Here is a 22,565-nt window from a genome sequence, read left to right as displayed (position 1 = left end):
CAGACAGAAACCGGTGGGTGAAGATATGATCGATACCAATGGAATTCAGACCCAATTTTTACCACCAAAAGAATCAAACAAATCTTGCTTGAGCCAGGAGCAAACACACTGTAACTCCTGTTATCACCGAACGCGTCTCTGACCTGCCTTGGGCCGGTGCATTTCCCCAGGTTTGGAGCGAGGGAGAGAAACATGGAGAGGAAAGAGAAGCTCAAACAAAATATTTAGCAATTTCCCCACTAGGCGACTCTTGGTACATTTGTGAGATTTAGAGTTTTCCTACCAATTCCCACAGCCTGGGTTTTTGCCCACCCGAACCCACCCCCAACAAAGCACATTTTACCTGCTTCCGCTCTTCTGCCGGGGGGTCCTGCAGGGTCCCAGTCCCACTATTGGGCTCCCCCCGAGAGCCCCTCACGCCTGCTGCATTACGCTGGCTGCAGGGTCAGTCTCAGCGGCTCTTCAGCACAGGCCAAGGGTTAGACAGAGTGACGGGGAAGCGGGTCTGACAACACAGCCCAGGAGTCTGACCCACAAGTCCCCCCTGCTCTAACCACTATCCCCGACTTCCCCTAGAGCTGGGGAGAGAACCCAGGAGTCCTGGTCGCTCCTCTAACCACTCCCCCAGCTTTACTCCTGGCTCCCAGCTCTAAGCACTTGGATTTCAGAGCAAGGCAGAAATGGAGCATGTGTGTGTGTGTGTGAGAGAGAGAGACCTGGAGGGGTGGGGCTGATGGGTCCTGGTTACCGGAGACATTGAGCTGCTGTCCTGTCTTGCCCGTCCATGCGTCACGGCTGCTGCCATGGCCCACTACTTCGAACCGGAAGCGGTAGGTGCCCTGATCGCTGGGGCGCAGCCCCGCCACCCGCAGGGAGCAGTTGTGCTGCTTGTTCCCCAGGTAGCGGACGCGCCCCTTGAAGGCAGGGTGGACACGAGCTTCATTCGAGTGATACACGGTTTGATTCCCGTTCCGTGTCCAGTTCACGGCCCTGACCTTCCACCCTGCGGGGTAGGTGAAGGAGCAGGGGATGGTCACGCAGGAGCCGACCCATCCAGCAAGGGGCCCTGGTGCGAGTGTCACACCCCAGTCATGGGCGTGGGCACCTGCCGGGGACAGGAATCGGGGATCAGACCGGCGCCCGGCCCCAGCGAGTTGGGGAACCCGCCCCGCAGGCTGGGCTGCTGCACAGATACCGCCGGGAGAGGCCAGCATCAGCTCAGCCCCCCAACCAGGGGCTTTAACACACAATTGGGGATGTTGTGTTGAGGGGCTGTCTGAGCCCCCTGCCCTCTCCCGGTGTGGGGGTGACAGTGAGCCCAGCCAGCGCCCCCCTGTGAATTGGGGAAGGGGAATTTCAGATGCCTCCCCCCCAACATCAGCCCATCCCGTGCCCGGCAATTAATCACCCCAGCCCCCAAATCACTCCTGTCCCCCCGAGTTCTCCCATTAGCCCAGGCTGACCTCCTCCCCCACATCTGCACAGCCCCCCCTCTAATCTAATCTGTCCTCTGCATCCCATTAGTTCACCCCCCCAGTTCAGACCCCCTAAATCCCTCACTTCACCTCCCAGTATCGCCCCTCAGTGCACCCCTCATCCCCTCTCAGTTCAGCCCCCGCATAGCTGGGTGTTTGGTCCTTGGGCCAGAGGCCCTGACGGCAGGAGGAGCTGCACTGGCGAGGGATCAGGTTAGAGTTGCCAACTTTGGTTGGACAAATTCCTGGAGGTTTCATTACATGACAATCTTTAATTACAGATTAATCTTTAAGTCCTGGATACTCAGAAAAATCCTGGAGGGTTGGCAGCCCTTGGTCAGGTGCTTCCCTTGATCAAGGAGCCAGGTGCGGACGCCGGTAGGGCCCAGCCAGGCCGGAGCTGGGCGGACGGGCAGGGCAGGGAACAGAGCTCTCCAGGCCGGCCCAGGAGATGCCCCGACTCGCCGGGGCAGCGAGAAGCCTGGAGGCAGGACGTGGCACAGGGCAAACGGCAGCCCGGGGGCCGAGAGCGGCGGAGGCCCTCGCTGCTCAGCCCAGGGTGGCCGGGGCTAGACCAGGCTGACTCTGCCCTGAGAACCAGGCGTGTTCTCCTCCGGGGTGAAACCAGCAGCGAGGACCCGGCCGCTCGGGGTCAGGGTCAAGGCCAGATGCCCCCTAGGCTTCAACTGGAGCCGCTGGCGCGAGTGGCTGGGACTTCCCTGCGCTGGAACCCGGTTCCGAGCCCCCTCCTGCCAGTGTAGATGCACTCCCAGGGCTGGGAAACGGTCCCCACCGGCCCCCTGGGCGGCAGCGCGGCACGTCTGTGTGAATTACTCACCGCTCAGAAGGCAGAAGGCAGCGACCAGCACCCAGGCCATCTCCGTCCAGCACAGAGCGCTCAGCCGGCCTGGGGGGGACAGGGGCCGGGAATGAGTCACCTGCAGCATTTCTGGGTGACAGCTCATCTGCGCCGGGCGATGGCGTCTGGCCATGGGATCGGCTGCGTGACCAGGGATTTTACACCTAGAGCCCTTTGTAAAAGCATTTCCTAACCAGAACGGAATAAAGCCCAGAGATTGGCCCGACGGAGCAAGGATTGCTTGCATTTTTATCCCCGTGTGCTTTGTGGGCCATGTGTGCAGAGTTCATGGCATCAGGGGTGAAATGCAGCCGCCTCTGGGGAGGGGCGCGTGGCTGTTTGGCAGCTCACAGCAACGCGGAGGGCAGGTTCAGGGCAGGACCGAAGGACTGTTCCTATGTGGAGCTGACATGTGCAGGGAGAGTCAGGGAGGTGAAATGGAACAAATCAATTTGGGGTGTGGCAGGGATCCCAGGGGGGCATTCTGACCCCTTGAGATAGAGCCATGTGGGGAAGGGTATCACAGGCACAAGGGGCAGGGTCGGGGTTCAGTGTCTCAGCTGGGAACATCAAAGGCCCAGAAGCAGAGATCAGCCCTGACTGCGAGGGGAGAGCCCCCTGCTGAGCCACCCGGCCCATCCTGCAGCTCTGCACCCCCAGCGCTTCCTCGGCTGCTTCCTCTCCGATAGCTGGATTGTTTATTGGGTCCCATCTGTGTGTGTATCTGTGACCACAGCCTGGGCAGAGCCAGTGTCTGATGTTACCCGACTGCTCTGAGAACGTTCTACTCCTAGATCTGCCATGGACCCACCATACAATAGCGGGTCAGTCACTGCTCCTCCCTGTGCCTCAGTTTTCTCTCCCACCTATTGTCTATTTTAATTGTAATTTCTATGGGGCAGGGACTGTCTCTGTCTGTGTCTGGGCAGTGCCTGGCACGAAAGGGCCCAGATCTCAGCTGGGGCCCCTCCCATAAGAAACTCTCACCGTTTAATCTCCTTTCAGTGATGTAGAGATGTGAAGAATCATTCTCCCCAAATCTGACTTTTTGCCCCAAAACAAGGAGAAGCGGCTCTTACCTGGGCCCTGGGCCTGGGTTAGCAGCTGGGACTCCGGTCTGATCCCACCACTGACACTAACGGGAGAGCAGGGAGGTTGGGGCAGGTATCGAGGAATCATATTTATCTACATCTGAGGCAGGAGCCCCAGGCGCTGTGAGTGGCTGGTGGCTGAGGGGAGGGAAGGGAACCGAGATAGTATATTGCCTTTAAAGGCTACGAACACACTTCCTGGTTTCAGAGTAGCAGCCGTGTTAGTCTGTAGCCGCAAAAAGAACAGGAGTACTTGTGGCACCTTAGAGACTAACAAAGGTCTCTAAGGTGCCACGAGTACTTCCTGGTTTGATAGCAATAGGATCTACTGGTTACAATGACTGAGAATCAGGACTTCTGGTTTTTATCCCCAGCTGGGGGAGGGGCGTGGGGTCTAGTGGTTAGAGCTGGGGGCTGAGAGTCAGGACTCGTGGGTTCTGGCTCCACGCACCATTTTTCCCATGGGAGCCTTTCACTTTGTTGTCTGTCTGCAGCAGAGAAACTTCCCCTCTCTCTGGAAATTGCGAAAGCGCAGCCCCAGCCCTGGTTACATGGGGTGCGTGTGTGGTGGTGCCTGTTCCTTTTAATCCCCCCGTCCAGCCCCAGAGACTCCCCAGCCACAGGCCAAGAAGCAATGGGCTTAAACTGCTGCAAGGGAGGTTTAGGTTGGACATTAGGAAAACTTTCCCAACTGTCAGGGTGGTTAAACACTGGAATAAATTGCCTAGGGAGGTTGTGGAATCTCCATCTCTGGAGATATTTAAGAGCAGGTTAGAGAAATGTCTATCAGGGATGGTCTAGACAGTATTTGGTCCTGCCATGAGGGCAGGGGACTGGACTTGATGACCTCTCGAGGTCCCTTCCAGTCCTAGAGTCTATGAAATGGGGCTGCTGGGTCATATTTAGAAGGCCCATGACCCCTGTGCTCTGGGAGACCCTGGTGAAGGGATGAGGCTTGGCCCTGTTCTAGCACCGGCCAGCTGGGATCTCAAAACCTCTGAGGAGCCACTGAGCCTTTGGAGTGAGAGGAGGGTCCCCATCCCCCAGGGGCAAAACCAAGAATAGAACCCAGGAGTCCTGACTCCCAGCCACTAAACCCCACTCCCCTCCCCTACTTGGGGACAGAACGCAGGAGTTTTGACTCCCAGCCAGGGGCGGCTCTAGGATTTCCACCACCCCAAGCAGGGCAGGATGCCGCAGGTGGGTGCTCTGGCGGTTGCTGGTCCCGCGGCTCTGGTGGACCTCCCGCAGGCATGCCTGCGGATGCTCCACCGGAGCCGCGGGACCAGCGGACCCTCCGCAGGCACGTCTGCGGGAGGTCCACCGGAGCTGCCTGCTGCCCTCCTGCGGGACGCCGCCCCAAATGCGTGCTTGGCGCGCTGGGGTCTGGAGCCGGCCCTGCTCCCAGCCACTGTGACAGGTTCCCTTGGGTGCAACCTGGATCTGGGGCATTGCTGAGCCCTGTGGCTAACCAACCTGTGTCACGGAGTGTGGGGGAGTCAGGGCCCTGCACCCCCACTTCCTGCGATTCACCGTGACTCTCAGCCAGCTGGTAAAACTGAAGGTTTATTGGACAATAGGAACACAGGCTACAACTGAGCTTGTAGGTACAACCAGGACCCCCCAGCTCCTCCTCTCCTTTGTCCAGTCTCCGGGCCAGAAGGTGTCACTTCTCCCAACCACCCTCCTGGCTCAGGTTACAGCTCAGGGATCTTCCTTCAAGGGAAGTTCCCCATCCCCAGTGTAACCCCCGGCAACATTCCCAGGTCAAATCCGCCCGGCTCCCTGCTCCCTCACACCCAGGCTTCCTCTCACACTGTGATGCTGAGTCTGGGGAGGCTCCAGGAAGATGGTGTCTCCAGGGAGGAAGCCCTGGGGATATGGCCCCATACCAGGGCTGGACACCTTGTCCAAGAGGACGTGAGATTGTATAAAAGACCCTTGGGTCCTGATTCCGTCATCTCAGATCTGCTTAGAGTTCATCAGGGGAAGTTCGAGTCGCAAGATTGAGGTCCCAGTTCTGCTGGTACATGCTGAATAGGGTGAGCAGATGTCCTGATTTTATAGGGACAGTCCTGATTTTGGGGGCTTTTTCTTATATAGGTACCTATTACCCCCCACCTCCTCTCCTGATTTTTCACACTTGCTGTCTGGTCATCCTAGCCCTGCATGTGATATTTGGGTTTTAGATCGGAACCACGTGCTTGTTAAAATTTAATTTTGATATTGGAGAGTTGAAGGGTTAAAAATCAGTTACAGTGAGTGACCCCTGATCAAGATCCTGACAGAAAAGCCTGGAAGAATTGTGCTTACAGAGAGGGAAGTGAAAAAGCTATTAATTGCCAGGGATAAGGAAGCAGACCCAGCGAAAATGCCTGCAGTGAGAAACCAGCAGCTAGGACTTGAACAAAAGCAAAAAATAGCTGATATGGAAGGAGAAGCTGCTGAGAGAGAACACCTGGGTTTGAACATGAACAGGGAATGGCAGATAGTCGATTGCAGGAACTAGAAGCTAAGGCAAACGTGGACAGACTTAAGCTCCAACTCAAGAGAATAAAGGCACAACAGGAACTGTATCATCCTGAAAAACCAGCTCCTCTCAGCAACAAAGGTGGGGATAGAATCTATCCAGTTTGTAACAATATTGGTCTGTTGTTTGACTCTCAGCAGTTGTCTGTGTGTAACCAACTTTACCGTAACACGGCCACCTTTTACGTAAATGCTTTTACTGTGAGCTCAGGTGAAGGTAACTGATGGGTTTGGTTACAGAGACACCTTGGGACTGTCACCTGAGGTGCTGAATTTACCTCTGAGCCTGCTTTCCCTGCCAGCCTGGGACTCCAGGACCCTGCCTTGTTGAGCCAGACACTCTAGCCTGCTGCAACACAAACCCAGGTCTGGTCCACACCCCCAAAGCTGTTGTCGTAACTCAAAATAGAGGGGAATAAACACTTCCCTCAATCTGCTGGCAATGGTCCTACTAATGCAGCCCAATATGCTGTTAGCCTTCTTGGCAACAAGGGCACATTGCTGACTCATATGCAGCTTCTCATCCACTGTAACCCCCAGGTCCTTTTCTGCAGAACTGCCGCTTAGCCAGTCAGTCCCCTGTAGCAGTGCCTGGGATTCTTCTGTCCTAAGTGCAGGACTCTGCACTTGTCCTTGTTGAACCTCATCAGATTTCTTTTGGCCCAATCCTCCAATTTGTCTAGGTCACTATCCCTACCCACCAGCGTATCTACCTCTCCCCCAGTGTAATCTGTGAACTTGCTGAGGGTGCAATCCATCCCATGGCCATTGATAATGTTGAACAAAACCAGCCCCAGGACCGACCCTTGGGGCACTCTGCTTGATATCGGCTGCCAACTAGACATGGAGCCATTGATCACTACCTGCTGAGCCTGACAATCCAGCCAGCTTTCCATCCACATTTTCCCATATCCACAGAGCCAGTTATCCAATCAGGTATGACTTGTCCTTGATGAATCCATGTTGACTGTTCCTGATCACCTTCCTCTCTTCCAAATGCTTCAAAATGGTTTCCTTGAGGAATTGCTCCATGATTTTTCCAGGGACTGAGGTGAGGCTGTTCCCTGGGTTCTCCTTCTTCCCTTTTTTAAAGATAGGCACTAAATTTGCCTTTTTCCAATCATCCGGGACCTCCCGTGATCACCACAAGTTTTCAAAGATAATGGCCAATGACTCTGCAATCGCATCAGCAAATTGCCTCAGCATCCTTGGATGCATTAGATCTGGACCCATTGACTTGTGCATGTCCAGCTCTTCTAAATAGTCTTTAACCTGTTCCTTCACCACTGAGGGGTCCTCACCCTCTCCATACTGTGTTGCCCAGGACAGCAGTCTGGGAGCTGACCATGTCTCTGAAGACCGACAGTTGCCCCATTACCCAGAGAGACGTTCTCAGAGCAGTTGAGTAACATCAGACACTGGCTCTGCCCAGGCTGTGGTCACAGATACGCACAGAGACGGGACCTGATAAACAATCTAGTTATCAGAGAGGAAGCAGCAGAGGAAGCGCTAAGGGGTGTGGAGCTGCAGGATGGGCCAGGGGGGCTAAACAGGGGGCTCTCCCCTCACAGTCAGGGCTGGCCCCAATGCCCCAGGGTGGCGCTAGTGGGGGCTGTGCTGAAAGGAGGGGGGCTCCGTAGGGGGCTCTCCCCTTGCCATCAGGGCTGATCTCTGCTTATGGGGCTTTGCTGTTCCCAGCTGAGACACTGAACCCCGACCCTGCCCCTTGTGCCTGTGATACCCTCCCCCCACATGGCTCTCCCCCAAGGGGTCACGACGTCTTGCTGGGGTCCCTGATGCACCCCAACAGTTTGTTCCCTTCCCCCTCCCTGACTCTCCCCACATGTGTCAGCTCCACACAGGAACCTTCCTCCGATCCTGCCCTGAAACCATCGTCTGCATTGCTGTGAGCTGTCAAACAGCCACGCACCCCTCCCCAGAGGTGGTTGCATTGCACCACCGAGGGATGAGCCTTGCATACATGGCCCCCATCAGGCCAGTATCCAAGCTATACTCCCTTCTGGCTAGGAAATTATTTTATGACAAGCCCAAGGTGTAAGATACCTGGTTATGCAGCCGATCCCATAGCCGGACGCCATCGCCCGGTGCAGACGAGCTGTCACCGTTGTGGTTGCCATCCTGCTCCTCGTCCTTGTTAACGTGGGGGTTTGTTAACTGCTCGTGAGAAGCCAGAGGCAGGCAGGAGCCGAGGAGGCTGCGGAGGGTATGAGCTGGGCTGTGTGGTTGGGAACAGGGATGGGGCTGGTGCAGGGGGTGGGTGTTTTGGGGGGGGGCTGGGGAGACACATGGGGAAATAGGGGGATGACGGGAGACACTTGGGATAATTTGGGGGGTTGGGACCAGTGGTTTGGCAGGAGACCCTATGGGTTATGTGGGGGGCAGAGGCTGATAGCTTGGGGGGCTGGTAGGAGACACTTGGGAGAACACAGGGCCGCAGGGCTGCTGAGACATGTAGGGTGATTTGTGGGGTGCTGGTGGGAGATGGGGAAATACAGGTGGTGACGGATGGTGGTTTGGGATGGTTGAGGGGAGACACTTGGGGGAATGCAGGGGGCAGCCAATGATTTTAGTTTATGCGCTGGCCTGGGCCCAGCCCGCAGCGCTAAGGAACCCGCAGCCCAGGCCAGGCCGCCCCTCGCTGTAATTCTGTCTGTGCCCATGGGGGGGGGGACGTGGACGTGGGGCCAGAGAAGGACCCTCTGCATGGAACAGGGCTGAGGTTCCAGGTAGGATTGACGGTCCCCGCCCTCCTGTGCTCCCAGGCTAAGCCAGCCCCTTGGGGTGCACCGGGGGCGGAGAACCGTGGGGCTCAGGAAAAACATTCTACCAGGGGGCAGCGCACTTCATAGCGAGTGTTGGCAGAGCTCCCCCCATCCCCCGCAGCTCCGTGTGTGCCCCCCTCCCACCCCCTCCAGGTCAGGGACTCCCTGAAACCTCTTTCCCCTTAGCAGGGGCTCTCGGCGCCCCCATTTCCCTTCTGCACCAGGGCCCCCCAATCTAACCCCCAGGCCAGGGGTCCTCCGAGCCCCCCATTCCCACCTCCTCCCTACCAGCTCCCCCCATGCCAGGGGCTCAGTCTGTGCCCCCTCCCCACTGGGCAGAGCTGAACTGTGGGGGTGGGGTGGGGCTGGAAGGCATCAGTGGTACCCCGAGCCGGTTCTCAGATCTACCATCAATTCCAGAGCCAGCTGGAGCTGGGGCTGCTCTGACCAGATGAGGGGAGCTCTGTGTGTCCCCCATTTCCCCTCATCTGGTTGGTCAATTCCCCCCCCCCATCAATAGGTCTCTGCTCCTGGGGGTCTTTAACTCTCCGTGGCACTGTGGGCGCTGTGCTGCAGTGGAGGGGCTCTCCCTGGCTGGCAGGGCTGGCTCCGATGCCCCAGAGCGGCACTAGGGGGCGCTGTGCTGCAGGGTGGGGGCTCCCCCTGGCAGGCAGGGCTGGCTCCGATGCCCCAGAGCGGCACTAGGGGGCGCTGTGCTGCAGGGTGGGGGCTCTCCCTGGCAGGCAGGGCTGGCTCCGATGCCCCAGAGCGGCACTAGGGGGCGCTGTGCTGCAGGGTGGGGCTCTCCTGGCAGGCAGGGCTGGCTCCGATGCCCCAGAGCGGCACTAGGGGGCGCTGTGCTGCAGGGTGGGGGCTCTCCCTGGCAGGCAGGGCTGGCGCCGATGCCCTAGAGCGGCACTAGGGGGCGCTGTGCTGCAGGGTGGGGGCTCTCCCTGGCAGGCAGGGCTGGCTCCGATGCCCCAGAGCGGCACTAGGGGGCGCTGTGCTGCAGGGTGGGGGCTCTCCCTGGCAGGCAGGGCTGGCGCCGATGCCCTAGAGCGGCACTAGGGGGCGCTGTGCTGCAGGGTGGGGGCTCCCCCTGGCAGGCAGGGCTGGGGTTAAGATCTCGGGGGGTGGGGGGTGGCACAGGTGTCAGACCCAGAGCTCAATAGACTGAACAATGTGCCAAGAAGAAGCCGTGGGAAGCGGGTTTCCTTGGGCTACCGAGGGAGGCAGGAAGGCAAGTTCCCCATCTCTGCTCCTGCATGAACCCGGCCTTTGGAAGCGACACCTGCAGAGGGGGGCCTGGTCGGCTGATCCCCTCCCCGTGGAGATCAAAGGCCTGAGACCCTTACAAGCTGCTCATCTCGGGGGCAAACCCCAGTGCTGGGGCGTGCAGGACGGACCCTCCTGCAGCCTGAGGGGGGAGCTGGAAGGGGGATCTCTGGGGCGCTTTGGAACATACAGGGCGGTTCTCGGATGGCTCCGGGGTGATTCCTCTGTAACGCTCGCACCGCGAGGCTCCCGCTGGTTGGCAAAGAAGAGCCGGGGGGCAACTTACCTGCGGCCGTTCCGCTGACAGGGGGAGGCCGTCCGGCTGGCTGGGGATCTCCCAGAGTCGGCAGGCAGCTGCGCGGCCGGGCATCATCCCGGGGAGGAGGGAGAGAGACACAGATCTTGGCCCAACATGGCTGGGGAGCCAGAAACACTGAAGTGGGCGTTGCAGAGGGACCATGGAGGGGGATACAGGTGCAGGGCCCTGACTTTGTCATAGCCGTCTGCCCTGGCCGTCAGGGCTGGCCCCAGTGCCCCAGGGTGGCACTAGGGGCACTGGGCTGCAAGGCGGGATGGAGGTGCCAGGGGGTGCTGTGCTGCGGGGGGCGGGGTGGGAGCACTGGGGGCGCTGTGCTGCGGGGGGCGGGGTGGGGGCACCCAGCCAGCGGGGGAAACAGCTGCTCTGGTGCCCTGTGCTGCTCAGCAGTGGGGGAGGGGCGTTCCCAGGGCTCTTCGCCCCCATCCCCCAAGCAGGGAATCAAACGTGAGGAGCAGCCGGGGCCTTTGACTCTGGCCTGCGCCGTGCCCGGCCTGCGGCGATGCACAGCCTGACAGCAGGCCTGCGTCTGGGTTCCCGCTGTGCAGCTGGGAAACTGAGGCACGGGGGTGAATCGGAGACCCTCATACACAAGGGGGCTTAGAGTTCTGGGCTCGTCTGCAACTCTAACCACTAGACTCCGCTCCCCACCCAGAGCCACGGGTAGAACCCAGGAGTCCTGGCTCCCAGCCCTGCACCCTAACCGAATAGAGGGATCTGGTCTGAGCTCCCCGGTGGGGTTGGGCCCCCCCCTTTTTATAACGTGAGTCTTCCTAGAGCGACCTTCTGTGTGTGTACATGAAAGTGTCACCCCCCTTTTCCCTTATGGGTCTGTGTCCCCTAGAGACCCCTGATCTCTCTAGGCCGTGTCTAGTTCTCTTTGTTCTCATTAGCACTGACACCCCCCCCACCCCCCGCAGCCTGTGGTGCAGACACACGTTGGAGCCAGAGGTGCCGCTCCAGCATTTTTCTGATTTAAAACTAATCTTCTGGCTGATTGCTGGTAACATTGCCCCTTGGTGCCTCTTTTCCCAGCATCTCAGGGCATCGGGTTTTCCTTCGCTCACTTACGTCTGTCAGCGTTTCTTAGCTCCGAGGCTCATAATAGCGAAGCTAAAATCTTGCAGGTCTCGGCCTACAGGCCTCGTGTTCCAGCCTCCTGCCTTCGCTCTAATACACGGTTATTCCTTCGAACTCCTGATCCGTCTTAGGCCTCTATAATCCAACCACTTACCAGCCATGACGTGTTAATGAATCATAACATCACAATCAGCTCAAATCATTGGCTACACCCCTGTGTTCCCCCAAGTGTCTCCCACCAACCCCCCCAAATCACCAGCCCCCTGCACCAGCCCCATCCATCTTCCCTCCCACCCAGCCCGGCCCTTACCCTCCGCAGCCCCCTCGGCTCCTGCCTGCTGCCGGCCTCTCCCGCGCAGGTAACGAGCCCCCACGTTAACGAGGACAATGGGGAGCAGGTTGGCAGCCACGAGGCCGGGGCTCAGACACTGGCACCTGCCACAGCCTGAAGGCAGACGGGCTGGTGTCACCGGTGAGGGGCTCTGAGAGCCGGCCCAGCACGGCCCAACCCAGGCAGCACAGAGCCCGTCGGGATCAGAACCCACTGCCCAAGGGTTTGCCAGCCTGCGCCTTGGGCATCCCCAGCCAGCCCCCAGGGGGTGCCAGGGACCCTCGGGACCTACCCAGGACGGTGACACTGACAGGGGACGAGGAGTCGTCCCCACCTGGTTCTGAACCTCGCAGCGATATTCCCCAGCGTGCCTGGCTGTGACACCTTGAAGCACCAGCTCCGGCTGCGACCCCCCCAGCCTGGTGTTATCCTTGTACCAGGCGAGGTAACATCAGCAGGGACACTGCTGCTGAAGCAGCAGGTTACATTCACCGGGTCCCCTGTGTGCAGGTCAGAACTGGGTGTAGCCGTGATGTTCACACCTTTAGGGGTGTCTGAAAATGGGGGGAGAAAGGACCCGAGAAAAGGATGAGAAAAATGGGGTTGTGTGTCCCGGGCTGGTGTCACTTTAAATAGGCGGTGAGCATCTGGGGCGCTCACCGTGTTCACGCTTTAGAACAGGGGTCTCAAACTCAAATGACCCCGAGGGCCGCATGAGGACTAGTGCATTGGCCCGAGGGCCACATCACTGACACGCCCCCTTGCTGCCCCTGGCCCCACCCCCAATCCACCCCTTCCATGAGGCCCCGCCCCTGCCCTGTCTCTTCTCCACCTCCTCCCCTAAGCGCGCGGCTCCCCGCTCCTCCCCCCTCCCTCCTGGAAAGTGCTAAGCGCCACCAACAGCTGTTTGGCGGCTTGGCGGTGGGAAGCGCCTGGAGGTAGGCAGAAAAAAAAATGAAGAGTAATATAGTAGTATAGTATTAAAATATAGTATGCTATTAAAAGTCAATTTATTAACTTTTTTATTAACTTCTTTAACTGTAATGTGAAACGTCAGTGCTAATTTTGACAGTCATTTCATTTTTGGCAACTAAGCTGGCGTTTTTGCATCAACGAGAGCATCAATATTAGGTTTGATATCCTGAGACGAAACCAATCTCAGTGTTGCTTGCAAATGTTCATCAGTGAGCCTTGACCTTAACACAGATTTGTTAATCTTCATGGAAGAGAAAAACTGTTCACATATATATGTACTTCCAAACATTGCCATTATCCTTGCAGAAGCAGAGAATAACATGGGAAATCTTTCTTGTGAAAGAAACCTGTAGAATTCTGGAATTCCAACATCTGTATACTTCTGCTTCAAAATCGTGTCACAGTGAAGTTCCACTAACTCCATCTGCATTTCCTCTGCAACATTGTCAATTTCAACAGCAAATGGTGTGGAAAAAAGTTGAAAATGTGGTTCAAGTGCCTTGAAATCTTTAAACCGCACATCAAACTGTTTGTGTAAGTTAGAAATGATCTCTGCATATTCTTTCAAGGATTTGGGTTCAACTTTTCCTAAGGAATTCAGAGTTGAGAAATGGACCAAATTGCCAGCAGTCAGCTGTTTCCCCCATAAAGTAAGCTTGACTTTGAATGACTTAATACTGTCATACATCTGTGTTATCACCTGTTTTCTACCCTGAAGTTTCAAGTTCAGTGCATTCAGGTGATCAGTTACATCTGTTAGAAAAGCAAGGTTGCAGATAAAAGTGGAATCAGCAAGCTGTGGAACCTCCTTGTTTTTCATTTTCATGAAGGAATCAATCTCCTCTTTAAGTGCAAAAAAACGCTTCAAAACATTTCCACGACTCAGCCATCTAACGTGAGTGTGATACAGAAGTTCCCCATATTCACTGTCCATACTTGCTAGAAAAGAAGTGAACTGTCTGTGATTCAGCCCTCGTGCACGTATAAAATTAACAGTTTTAACAACTACATCCATAACTTCTTTCATTTGTAGACTTTTACTACACAGGGCTTCTTGGTGCAAAATACAATGTATACTGGTGAAGCTAATTCCTGGTATATTGAGGCTGTTCAGTTTGGTCTTCAATAATCCAACCACACCAATGTTTTCAGAGCACATTGATGGCGCACCGTCCGTAGCCAAAGATACGAGTTTGTTCCATGGCAGCGCAGCTTTTTCAATGCACTCTTCCAATCCTTGAAATATGTCACGTCCCGTTGTGGTACCCTTCAGTGGCATTAAGTCTAGCAATTCTTCAGTTATATTCAAATTGCAGTCCACACCTCTAATGAACACTGCACACTGTGCGGTATCTGATACATCTGTACTCTCATCAAGAGCAATTGAAAATACTTCAAAGTCTTTTGCCATTCGAATCAATTGTTTTTGCACATTATCAGCTAAATCCATTATCCTGCAGGCAACTGTATTTGCAGACAAGCTTATGCCTTCAAAAACTTTCTTCCTATCAGGACATAAAATTTCACGTGCCTTCATAAGACATTCTTTTATGAATAAGCCTTCTGTAAAAGGTTGCGATGATTTAGCTATCATTTCACTTATCACAAAACTTGCTCTTCCTGAATCTTCGCTAGACTTGTTAATCCCTGAAAATAAATTTCTTTGCTTGGCAAATGCTGCTTTAAGTTGCTGAACTTTTTCCTCTCGGATTTTTCCGGTGAATGCATCATATTTTTCACGGTGCATCATGTCATAGTGCCGACGCACGTTATACTCCTTGGGAACAGCAATCGTTTGCTGACAAATAAGGCACTGAATTTTATCTTTTACCTCTGTGAAAAAATATAAATTCTCCCATTTGTCTTGGAAAACTCTCTTTTCTTCCATGAGTGTTCTTTTTTTTGACGAAGTCATTTCCAAGCAGTTTTAATAAATATATACACTCAGTAATGCACCTCACTCAAAGGACAAAACACGCACTTAGATTTACTGCCTAAGGCTCTGGGAGGGAGTTTGGGTGGGGGAGGGGGTCTGGAGTGCAGGCTCTGTGCTCGGTGCAGGCTCCAGGCTGCGGCAGGGGGTGGGGGTGCAGGCTTTGGGACGGAGTTTGGGGATAGGAGGGGGTGCAGGGGTGAGGGCTGTGGGGCTGAGGGTGAGGGGTTTGAGGCATTGGAGAGGCTCGGGGCATTGGAGAGTCTCAGGACTAGGGCAGAAGGGCAGGGGAAGGGCAGCCTGCCCTGGCCCTAGTGCAGGGGGGCGCTAGGACCCTGCGGCAGCAGGTGATGCCGGAAGCCGGCATAGCGGAGGAGTGGAGTCAGCGTGAGCTCCCGGGCAGGCTCCCGGGCAGCAAGTGGGGGCCGGGAGACACTGGGGGGAAGCGCGTGGGGGCGGCAGGTGGGGCCAGGGGAGAGACCCGGCCCCAAACATTGGGGAGCAGCGCGCGGGGAGCTTGGGCACAGAAAATAACTCGGGGAGGGGGGCGGGGGTGAGGGGAGTTTGGCGGCGACAGGAAGTAACTGGGGGAGCTCCAAGGGCCGCATGTTTGAGACCCCTGCTTTAGAAAGCAGCCGTGCGTGCGGGTAGCTCGGCCTGGCTGCCGCGTGTGATTAACAGACACGCGTATTGGAGCCCTGCCGGCTGGTGGGGTCCCTCCTGTGACGAGGCAAACGACACTCGGACGAGAGGGAGGGGTTCTGGGGCTAATGGGCACTTTTCAGCAAATGAGCGAAAGCCAAAATATTTCAGTTCAAAGCCTGAGGTGCCCGTGATCAAAGATTTACTCCCCATGTCAGGGAGGGAGAAGGGCTCAAGTCACCCCCGAACCGTCTCTAACCAGACAGAGCTCCTGGAGTCTCGCACGCTGAGGCAGGTTTTCCAATCGTCTTCTCTGACCTCCCTCGCACTGATCACCGCCTGTCAGGAAATGGGGACCCCAGACCTGGCCCCCAGATTGTGGCAGCAGTCGCACCAGTGCCAAATCCAGAGATCAACTGTCCTCTCTACTCCCACTCCAGATTCCCCCGTTTCTCAGTCAGTGATGAAGTGGGAAGGTTCGGTTTTGCTGAAGTTTGTGTGCCTCGGTTTCCAACTGCACTTTGCATCACCTGCGAATACGCTGCTATTAAGCGCTAGCATCCAGCTGCGGCTCCCCTGGTGCCTCCCCCCATGGCCGCCAGCCAGCTACACATGCTTGCCGCTAGCGCCGGCTTCTCGGCCAGGGATCCCGCGAAGCAGTGGAGGGGCAAGCAGGAGACAGGAGACAAACAGATTTCCACGGCCAGAAGGGGCCAGTTTGGTCAGCTGGTCTGACCTGGGCCAGAGCCGACCCCCCACATTCAGGGTCGACCTCCGGTGGAATCCTGCGTCCGGCTGCACGGCCCGCCCAGTTCCAGACGCACAGAGATCACTTGGGAGGGGCCGGAGAAGAGCCAGGAGAACGACTCCAGGATGGGAAGCCAGGCCTGAGTCAGACGCCAGGTACTCAGTCTATCCAGCGTCACACGGAGAAGGCTGAGGGGTGACTCAGTCCCCTCTAGAAATACCCCCGGGGACAGAGCTCTGGTGAGAGCGGCCGCTCCGTCTAGCAGGCCAAGATCCAGTGGGCGGGAAGGTGAAGCTCGACAAATTCAGACTGGAAACAAGGTGGGAATTTATACCAGGGAGGGGAATTAACCCTGGGAACAATTTACCCAGGGCTGGGGCAGGTTCTCCGTCAGGAAGGCCACTCATCCGGTTTTCACCCGGACAGGCTGGGTTTCGGCTTGTGTGTCCGGGGGCCATGTGACAACCCTGGGGTCTGTTTTTTTTATCTGGGGGAGAAGAGGCAGAGCAGGGATGAGGTCTGGGGGCAGAGGCTGAGAAGGGGGTGGGGCTCTGAGGGAAGAGGCGGAGCAGGGGGTGGGGCTTTGGGGGGTCCAGTTACCAGCCATTACAAAGGTGGAAACCCTGTTCTCCATTGGTGGCAATTCTGCCGTTGAGATGGGATGTTTTGCTTAAGGGGCGACTCCAGTTCAGCCCGTGATGAATTCAGGGCAGCCCCACGGCCTGGGCGACACACGAGGCCGGGCTGGGTGATCTCCCCGCCCCCGGCTGAGCTGAGATTCTGGGAATTAGGCTCCAAATTCAGGCTGTTTTCATTGGGGGTGTTGACAATGCGTGTTTTAAGAGTTATAAAATGTTCACTCTTGACACATGCAGTCATGAAATAAATATTGGCTGACACCCCCCACCCCCACACACACAAGTTCCTGCAATTAGGACAATTTAAATTGATAAAATTAGATAAAGGCCATAATTTTGCACAATTGTGAAAATGTAAAATCAATCAAAATCTGAAACACTCTTAAGAATAAATATTGATATTATTGAAATTAGGGCTGTCGATTAATCACAGTTAACTCACACCAGTAACGCAAAAAAGTTAATCACAGTTTTAATTGCACTGTTAAACAATAGAATACCAAGTGAAATGTGTTAAATATTTTGGATGTTTTTCTACATTTTCATATATATTGTATTCTGTGTTGTAATTGCAATCAAAGTGTGTGTTACTTTTTATTACAAATATCTGCACTGTAAAAATGATAAACAAAATAAATAGTATTTTTCAATTCACCTAACACAAGTACTGTAGTGCAATCTCTGTCCTGAAAGTGCAACTTACAAATGTAGATTTTTTTTGTTACATAACTGCACTCAAAAACCAAATGATGTAAAACTTTAGAGCCTACAAGTCCACTCAATCCTACTTCTTGTTCAGCCAATTGCTAAGAGAAACAAGTTTCTTTACATTGATGAGAGATACCTCTGCCTGATTCTTTACAACGTCACCAGAAAGTGAGCAGAGGTGATCGCAAGGCACTTTTGTAGCTGGCATTGCAATGTGTTTAAGTGGCAGATGCGCTAAACATTCATATGCCCCTTCATGCTTCGGCCACTATTCCAGAGGACATGCTTCCATGCTCGTGACACTCGTTAAAAAAATAATGCATTAATTAAATTTGTGACTGAACTCTTTGGGAGAGAATTGCATGTCCCCTGCTCTGTGTTACCTGCATTCTGCCATATATTTCATGTTATAGCAGTCTCGGATGATGACCCATCACTTTCACTGCAGATTTGACAAAACGCAAAGAAGGCACCAATGTGAGATTTCTAAAGATAGCAACAGCACTCGACCCAAGGTTTAAGAATCTGAAGTGCCTTCCTAAATCTGAGAGGAACGAGGTGTGGAACATGCTTTCAGAAGTCTTAAAAGAGCAACACTTGGATGCAGAAACTACAGAGCCCGAACCACCAGAAAAGAAAATCAACCTTCTGCTGGTGGCATCTGACTCAGATAATGAAAATGAACATGCATCAGTCTGCAGTGCTTTGGATTGTTATCGAGCAGAGCCCGTCATCAGCATGGACGCATGGCCCCTCGAATGGTGGTTGAAACATGAAGGGCGATATGAGCCTTTAGTGCATCTGGCACGTAAATATCTTGTGATGCCAGCTACAACAGTGCCATGCAAACACCTGTTCTCACTTTCAGGTGGCATTGTAAACAAGAAGCGGGCAGCATTAGCTCCTGCAAATGTAAACAAACTTGTTTGTCTGAGCAACTGGCTGAACAACAAGTAGGACTGAGTGGACTTGCAGGCTCTATAATTTGACACTGTTTTATTTTTGAATGCAGTTTTTTATGTACACAAATCTACATTTGTAAGTTCAACTTTCATGATAAAGAGATTACACTACTCTACTTGTATGAGGTGAATTGAAAAATACTGTTTTTGTTTTTTTAAAGTGCAAATACTTGTAATAAAAATAAATAGAGCACTGTACACATTGTATTGTGTGTTGTAATTGAAATCAATATATTCGGAAATGGAAAAACATCCAAAAATGTTTAAAGAAATGGTATTCTGTTACTGTTTAAGATTACAATTAGTTGCACGATTAATTTTTGTAGTCACTTGCCAGCCCTAGTTGAGATTATAAACCAGTAAAAATCTCACACTCTCTATAACAAGGTCTCTCTACATACTGTGCCCTGCTTTTGTAACAATCACATCTGCCCCAGATTATTTGATTCTTATAAGCGGTCGCTTCTTGCAAGCAGAGTACAGGTATGATTTTGTCCCAGTTGTTTTGCTCACTGCTTTTAATATGGAATTGATTCTTATAACAGCGATTCTTATAACTGGAGTGCTCTGTATATCTATCAAATCTGTATAGGCTGCACCTATATATCCATATAGCCACATATATGTCGCTCTGCATTGGTGTTCGAGAAGGTAGGGACCAGAAATGACCCGGCCCTAGGAGCAGGAGTTGGGAGTAGAAACAAGTGAACGTGTTCACACACAACTTTGTGATCAGAAAACACATGTTCGGCGCCACCAAAACATCACACGATTTCAGGTGGGTTTTGCCAAACTGTTTCAGTAGAAGCTAAAACCCCCAGACCCTCAAATTGGTTCAGTCCAAAATGATTTTTTTTGTGTTTCAAAAATTCCTTTTAATGTGTTGTTTTTAAATCAAAACCATTGAAAATCAGTCAGACGGGACAGGAATTTTGTTTCCGATGTTTCGGCGTTGCTGGCAGACCACTCCCTGCCCGCCGAGCAGCCAAGCGAGCCGTGGGGTGTCTGGACAGGAGAAATTGCCCCAGGATTGTCCGCAATCCTGGGGATGGTTTAATTTGTCGGGTGCTGAACTTCAGCTGCTGCCCAGGGGCTCGGTTTTCAGCGGTTGGGGGGTTTGCTCCAAATCAGGCCTGGAGGTGGCGCCTCGCGGGGCAGCACAAAAATAATCAGTTCCCAGATCCCTGGGGGGAGGTGAGAATCCAGGGCTGGCAGCAGCTCAATGGCGCCCTCTGCTGGGGTCCGAGGCGAAGGATCTCAGGGTGCGCAAGGTGCGGGATGGGGAGGAAGCCGGGGAATGGGGTCGTGCTGGGATCTAGAGATCCATGGGGCGGCCTCGTGTGGATCCCGTGTGCAGGGCTGGGGCAGGAGGGGGCAGGGGGTTCGGTGTTTGGTTTTGTTCTGTGATGCGGTGAAACTGGGACTGATTTTTTTTTTAATGGAAAAGCCACAGAGAGAGGCCGACCCAAAGCAGCTGGTGGGTCAGGCCCTTTCCCCTCCCCGGCGCTGTGGGAGACCCAGATCCAAGCCCTTGCTCTGTTTGATTCACACTGGGGCATCGGGGCCAGCCCTGACTGCCAGGGGAGAGCCCCCACCCCACCCCCCACATCACAGCGCCCCCTAGTGCCCCCACCCCGCCCTGCAGCACAGCGCCCCAAAGTGCCCCCACCCCACCCCCTGCAGCACAGCGCCCCCTAGTGCCCCACCCCACCCCTGCAGCACAGCGCCCCCTAGTGCCCCACCCCACCCCTGCAGCACAGCGCCCCTAGTGCCCCACCCCACCCCTGCAGCACAGCGCCCCCCTAGTGGCCCACCCCACCCCAGCAGCACACCGCCCCATCTGAGGACTGACTGGGGACACCACTGATGCCTTTCAGCCCCACCCCTGCAGCTCATCTCTGCCCAGTGTCACACAGACTGAGCCCCTGGTATGGGGGGAGCTGGTCTGGGGGAGGAGGAAGTGGGGGCTCCAGAAGCTCCCTGGCCTAGGGGGTAGATTGGGAGACCCTGATGCAGAGGAGAAATGGGGGGCACAGAGATCCCCTGCTAAGGGGAAAGAGGTTTCAGGTTCCCCACAGTTCTCCACCCTGGTGCACCCCATGGGGCTGGGTTAGCCTGGGAGCAGAAGAGGGCGGGGACCTTGGCTCAGTGTGTCTAGGTAGCACATAGCACAACGGGGCTGCACAGAGCTAGGAAAAGAACCCAGGAGTCCTGGCTCCCAGCCCCCTGCTCTAACCACTAGCCCCCACTCCCATGGGCACGAGAAGGTGCAATTACCTTATAGCGCGTCCTGCAGCCGTGGCTCCGGCAGCCGATCTGGCCGGGGGGAGCTGAACAATCAGTCCGGCTTTGAAGGGCAAAAGGGGAAGTGGCACCAGGCGGGCTGGGGGTGAGATTTCTGAGAAATTGATATGTACCAGGCTTGTTATCTCAAGGGGAGTCTCTGACACGCTTCAAACCAAACACACGGCTTCAGGCAGAACAAACAAACAGATTTATTAACGATAAAAATAGATTTTAAGTGATTATAAGTCAAAGCAGAACAAGTCAGATTTGGCGGTCAAATAAAAAAGAAGGAAAACCCATTCTAAGCTGATCTTAACACTTTCATCTAACGAAGTGGAGATTCACCACAGCTCATGCTCCAATACATCTGTTAGGGCTTGTCTACACTACAGGACTATTTCGAATCTACTTAAGTCGAATTTGTGGATTCGACCTTAATAAGTCGAATTTGTGTATCCATACTAAATACACAAATTCGAACTTCTGAGTCCACATTCACGGGGCCAGCTTCGACTTTGGAAGCGGTGCACTGTGGGAAGCTATCCCACAGTTCCCGCACTCCCCGCTGCCCATTGGAATTGTGGGATTTCCCCCCAATGCATGCTGGGGGGAAAAATGTGTCGTCATTGAACCGTCAATCCCGCCCTCCTCTCTTCCTTGGCGCGCCGGCGGAAATCTGTTCGCGCCCTTCTCTGGTCGGTTACAGCGCGGGCGCCACAGCACTGCGAGCATGGAGCCGCTGCGATCATCGCTGCACTTATGGCCGTTGTCAACTCCTCGCACGTTATCGTCCACCTCTTCCACAGTCAGATGCTGAGAAACCGGGCGAGGAGGCTCCGGCAGCACGGTGAGGAGAGTGGCGCAGACCTCTCAGAAAGCAGGTACGCCGGGCAGTGGAGATCATGGTGGCAATGGGTCAAGTTCATGGTGTGGAGCAGCGATTCTGGGCCCGAAACAAGCACAGACTGGTGGGACCGCATAGTGCTGCAGGTCTGGGATGACACAGAGTGGCTGCGAAACTTCAGGATGCGTAAGGGCACTTTCCTTGAACTGTGTGACTTGCTGTCCCCTGCCCTGAAGCGCCAGGACACAAGGATGCGAGCAGCCCTGACTGTGCAGAAGCGAGTGGCCATAGCCCTCTGGAAACTTGCCACGCCAGACAGCTACCGGTCAGTAGCGAACCACTTTGGCGTGGGCAAATCTACCGTGGGGATTGCTGTCATTCAAGTAGCCCACGCAATCGTTGAGCAACTGCTCTCAAAGGTAGTGACTGTCGGAAATGTCCAGGTCATCATAGATGGCTTCGCGCGATGGGATTCCCAAACTGCGGTGGGGCTATAGATGGGACTCACATCCCTATCCTGGCACCAGCCCACCAGGCCAGCGAGTACATTAACCGAAAGGGCTACTTTTCAATGGTGCTGCAAGCTGTGGTGGACCATAGGGGACGTTTACCAACATCAACGTCGGGTGGGCGGGCAAGGTTCATGGCGCGTGTGTTCAGGAACTCTGGTCTGTTTAGACGCCTCCAGGCAGGCACTTTCTTCCCGGACCACAAAATAACGGTTGGGGATGTGCAGATGCCTACAGTGATCCTCGGGGACCCGGCCTACCCGCTAATGCCCTGGCTCATGAAGCCCTATACAGGCGCCTTGGACACTGAAAAGGAACTCTTCAACTACCGGCTGAGCAAGTGCAGAATGGTGGTGGAGTGTGCTTTCGGACGTCTCAAGGGAGATGGCGGACCTTACTGACTCGCTCGGACATCAGCGAAAGAATATCCCGTAGTTATTGCTGCTTGCTGTGCTCCACAATCTCTGTGAGAGCAAGGCGAGACCTTTTGGCCGCTTGGGAGGTTGAGGCAAATCGCCTGGCTGCTGTTTATGATCAGCCAGACACCCGTGCTGAGAGAATATCCCAGTGGAAGCGATATG

The 22,565-nt window shown here is 54.7% G+C and overlaps 1 protein-coding gene across 3 annotated transcripts in view; it reads right to left on the bottom strand.

The window, feature by feature from the left end:
- LOC120389977 (sialoadhesin-like) overlaps positions 1–20,670 on the bottom strand; it is a 32,517-nt gene extending 11,847 nt beyond the window's left edge. For 2 of the 3 annotated variants that reach the window (XM_039512153.1, XM_039512155.1), the window contains exons 1-3: positions 3,414–3,549; positions 2,314–2,382; positions 749–1,105 (exon numbers count right to left, since the gene is read on the bottom strand). In XM_039512153.1, coding sequence (XP_039368087.1) covers positions 749–1,105; positions 2,314–2,382; positions 3,414–3,513 — 526 coding nt within the window. In that variant the 5' untranslated portion in view covers positions 3,514–3,549. Of the gene's footprint in view, positions 1–748; positions 1,106–2,313; positions 2,383–3,413; positions 3,550–20,622 lie in introns of those variants that run through there. The other variant, XM_039512154.1, reaches the window with a different exon arrangement.
- Between the last annotated feature and the right edge of the window lie 1,895 nt (positions 20,671–22,565).

The sequence above is a fragment of the Mauremys reevesii genome, linkage group 24 (genome assembly GCF_016161935.1).
Source record: "Mauremys reevesii isolate NIE-2019 linkage group 24, ASM1616193v1, whole genome shotgun sequence".
Classification (NCBI taxonomy): domain Eukaryota; kingdom Metazoa; phylum Chordata; order Testudines; family Geoemydidae; genus Mauremys; species Mauremys reevesii.
Note: the sequence above shows the minus strand (reverse complement) of the source record. Positions and strands in the feature narration are given on the sequence as shown.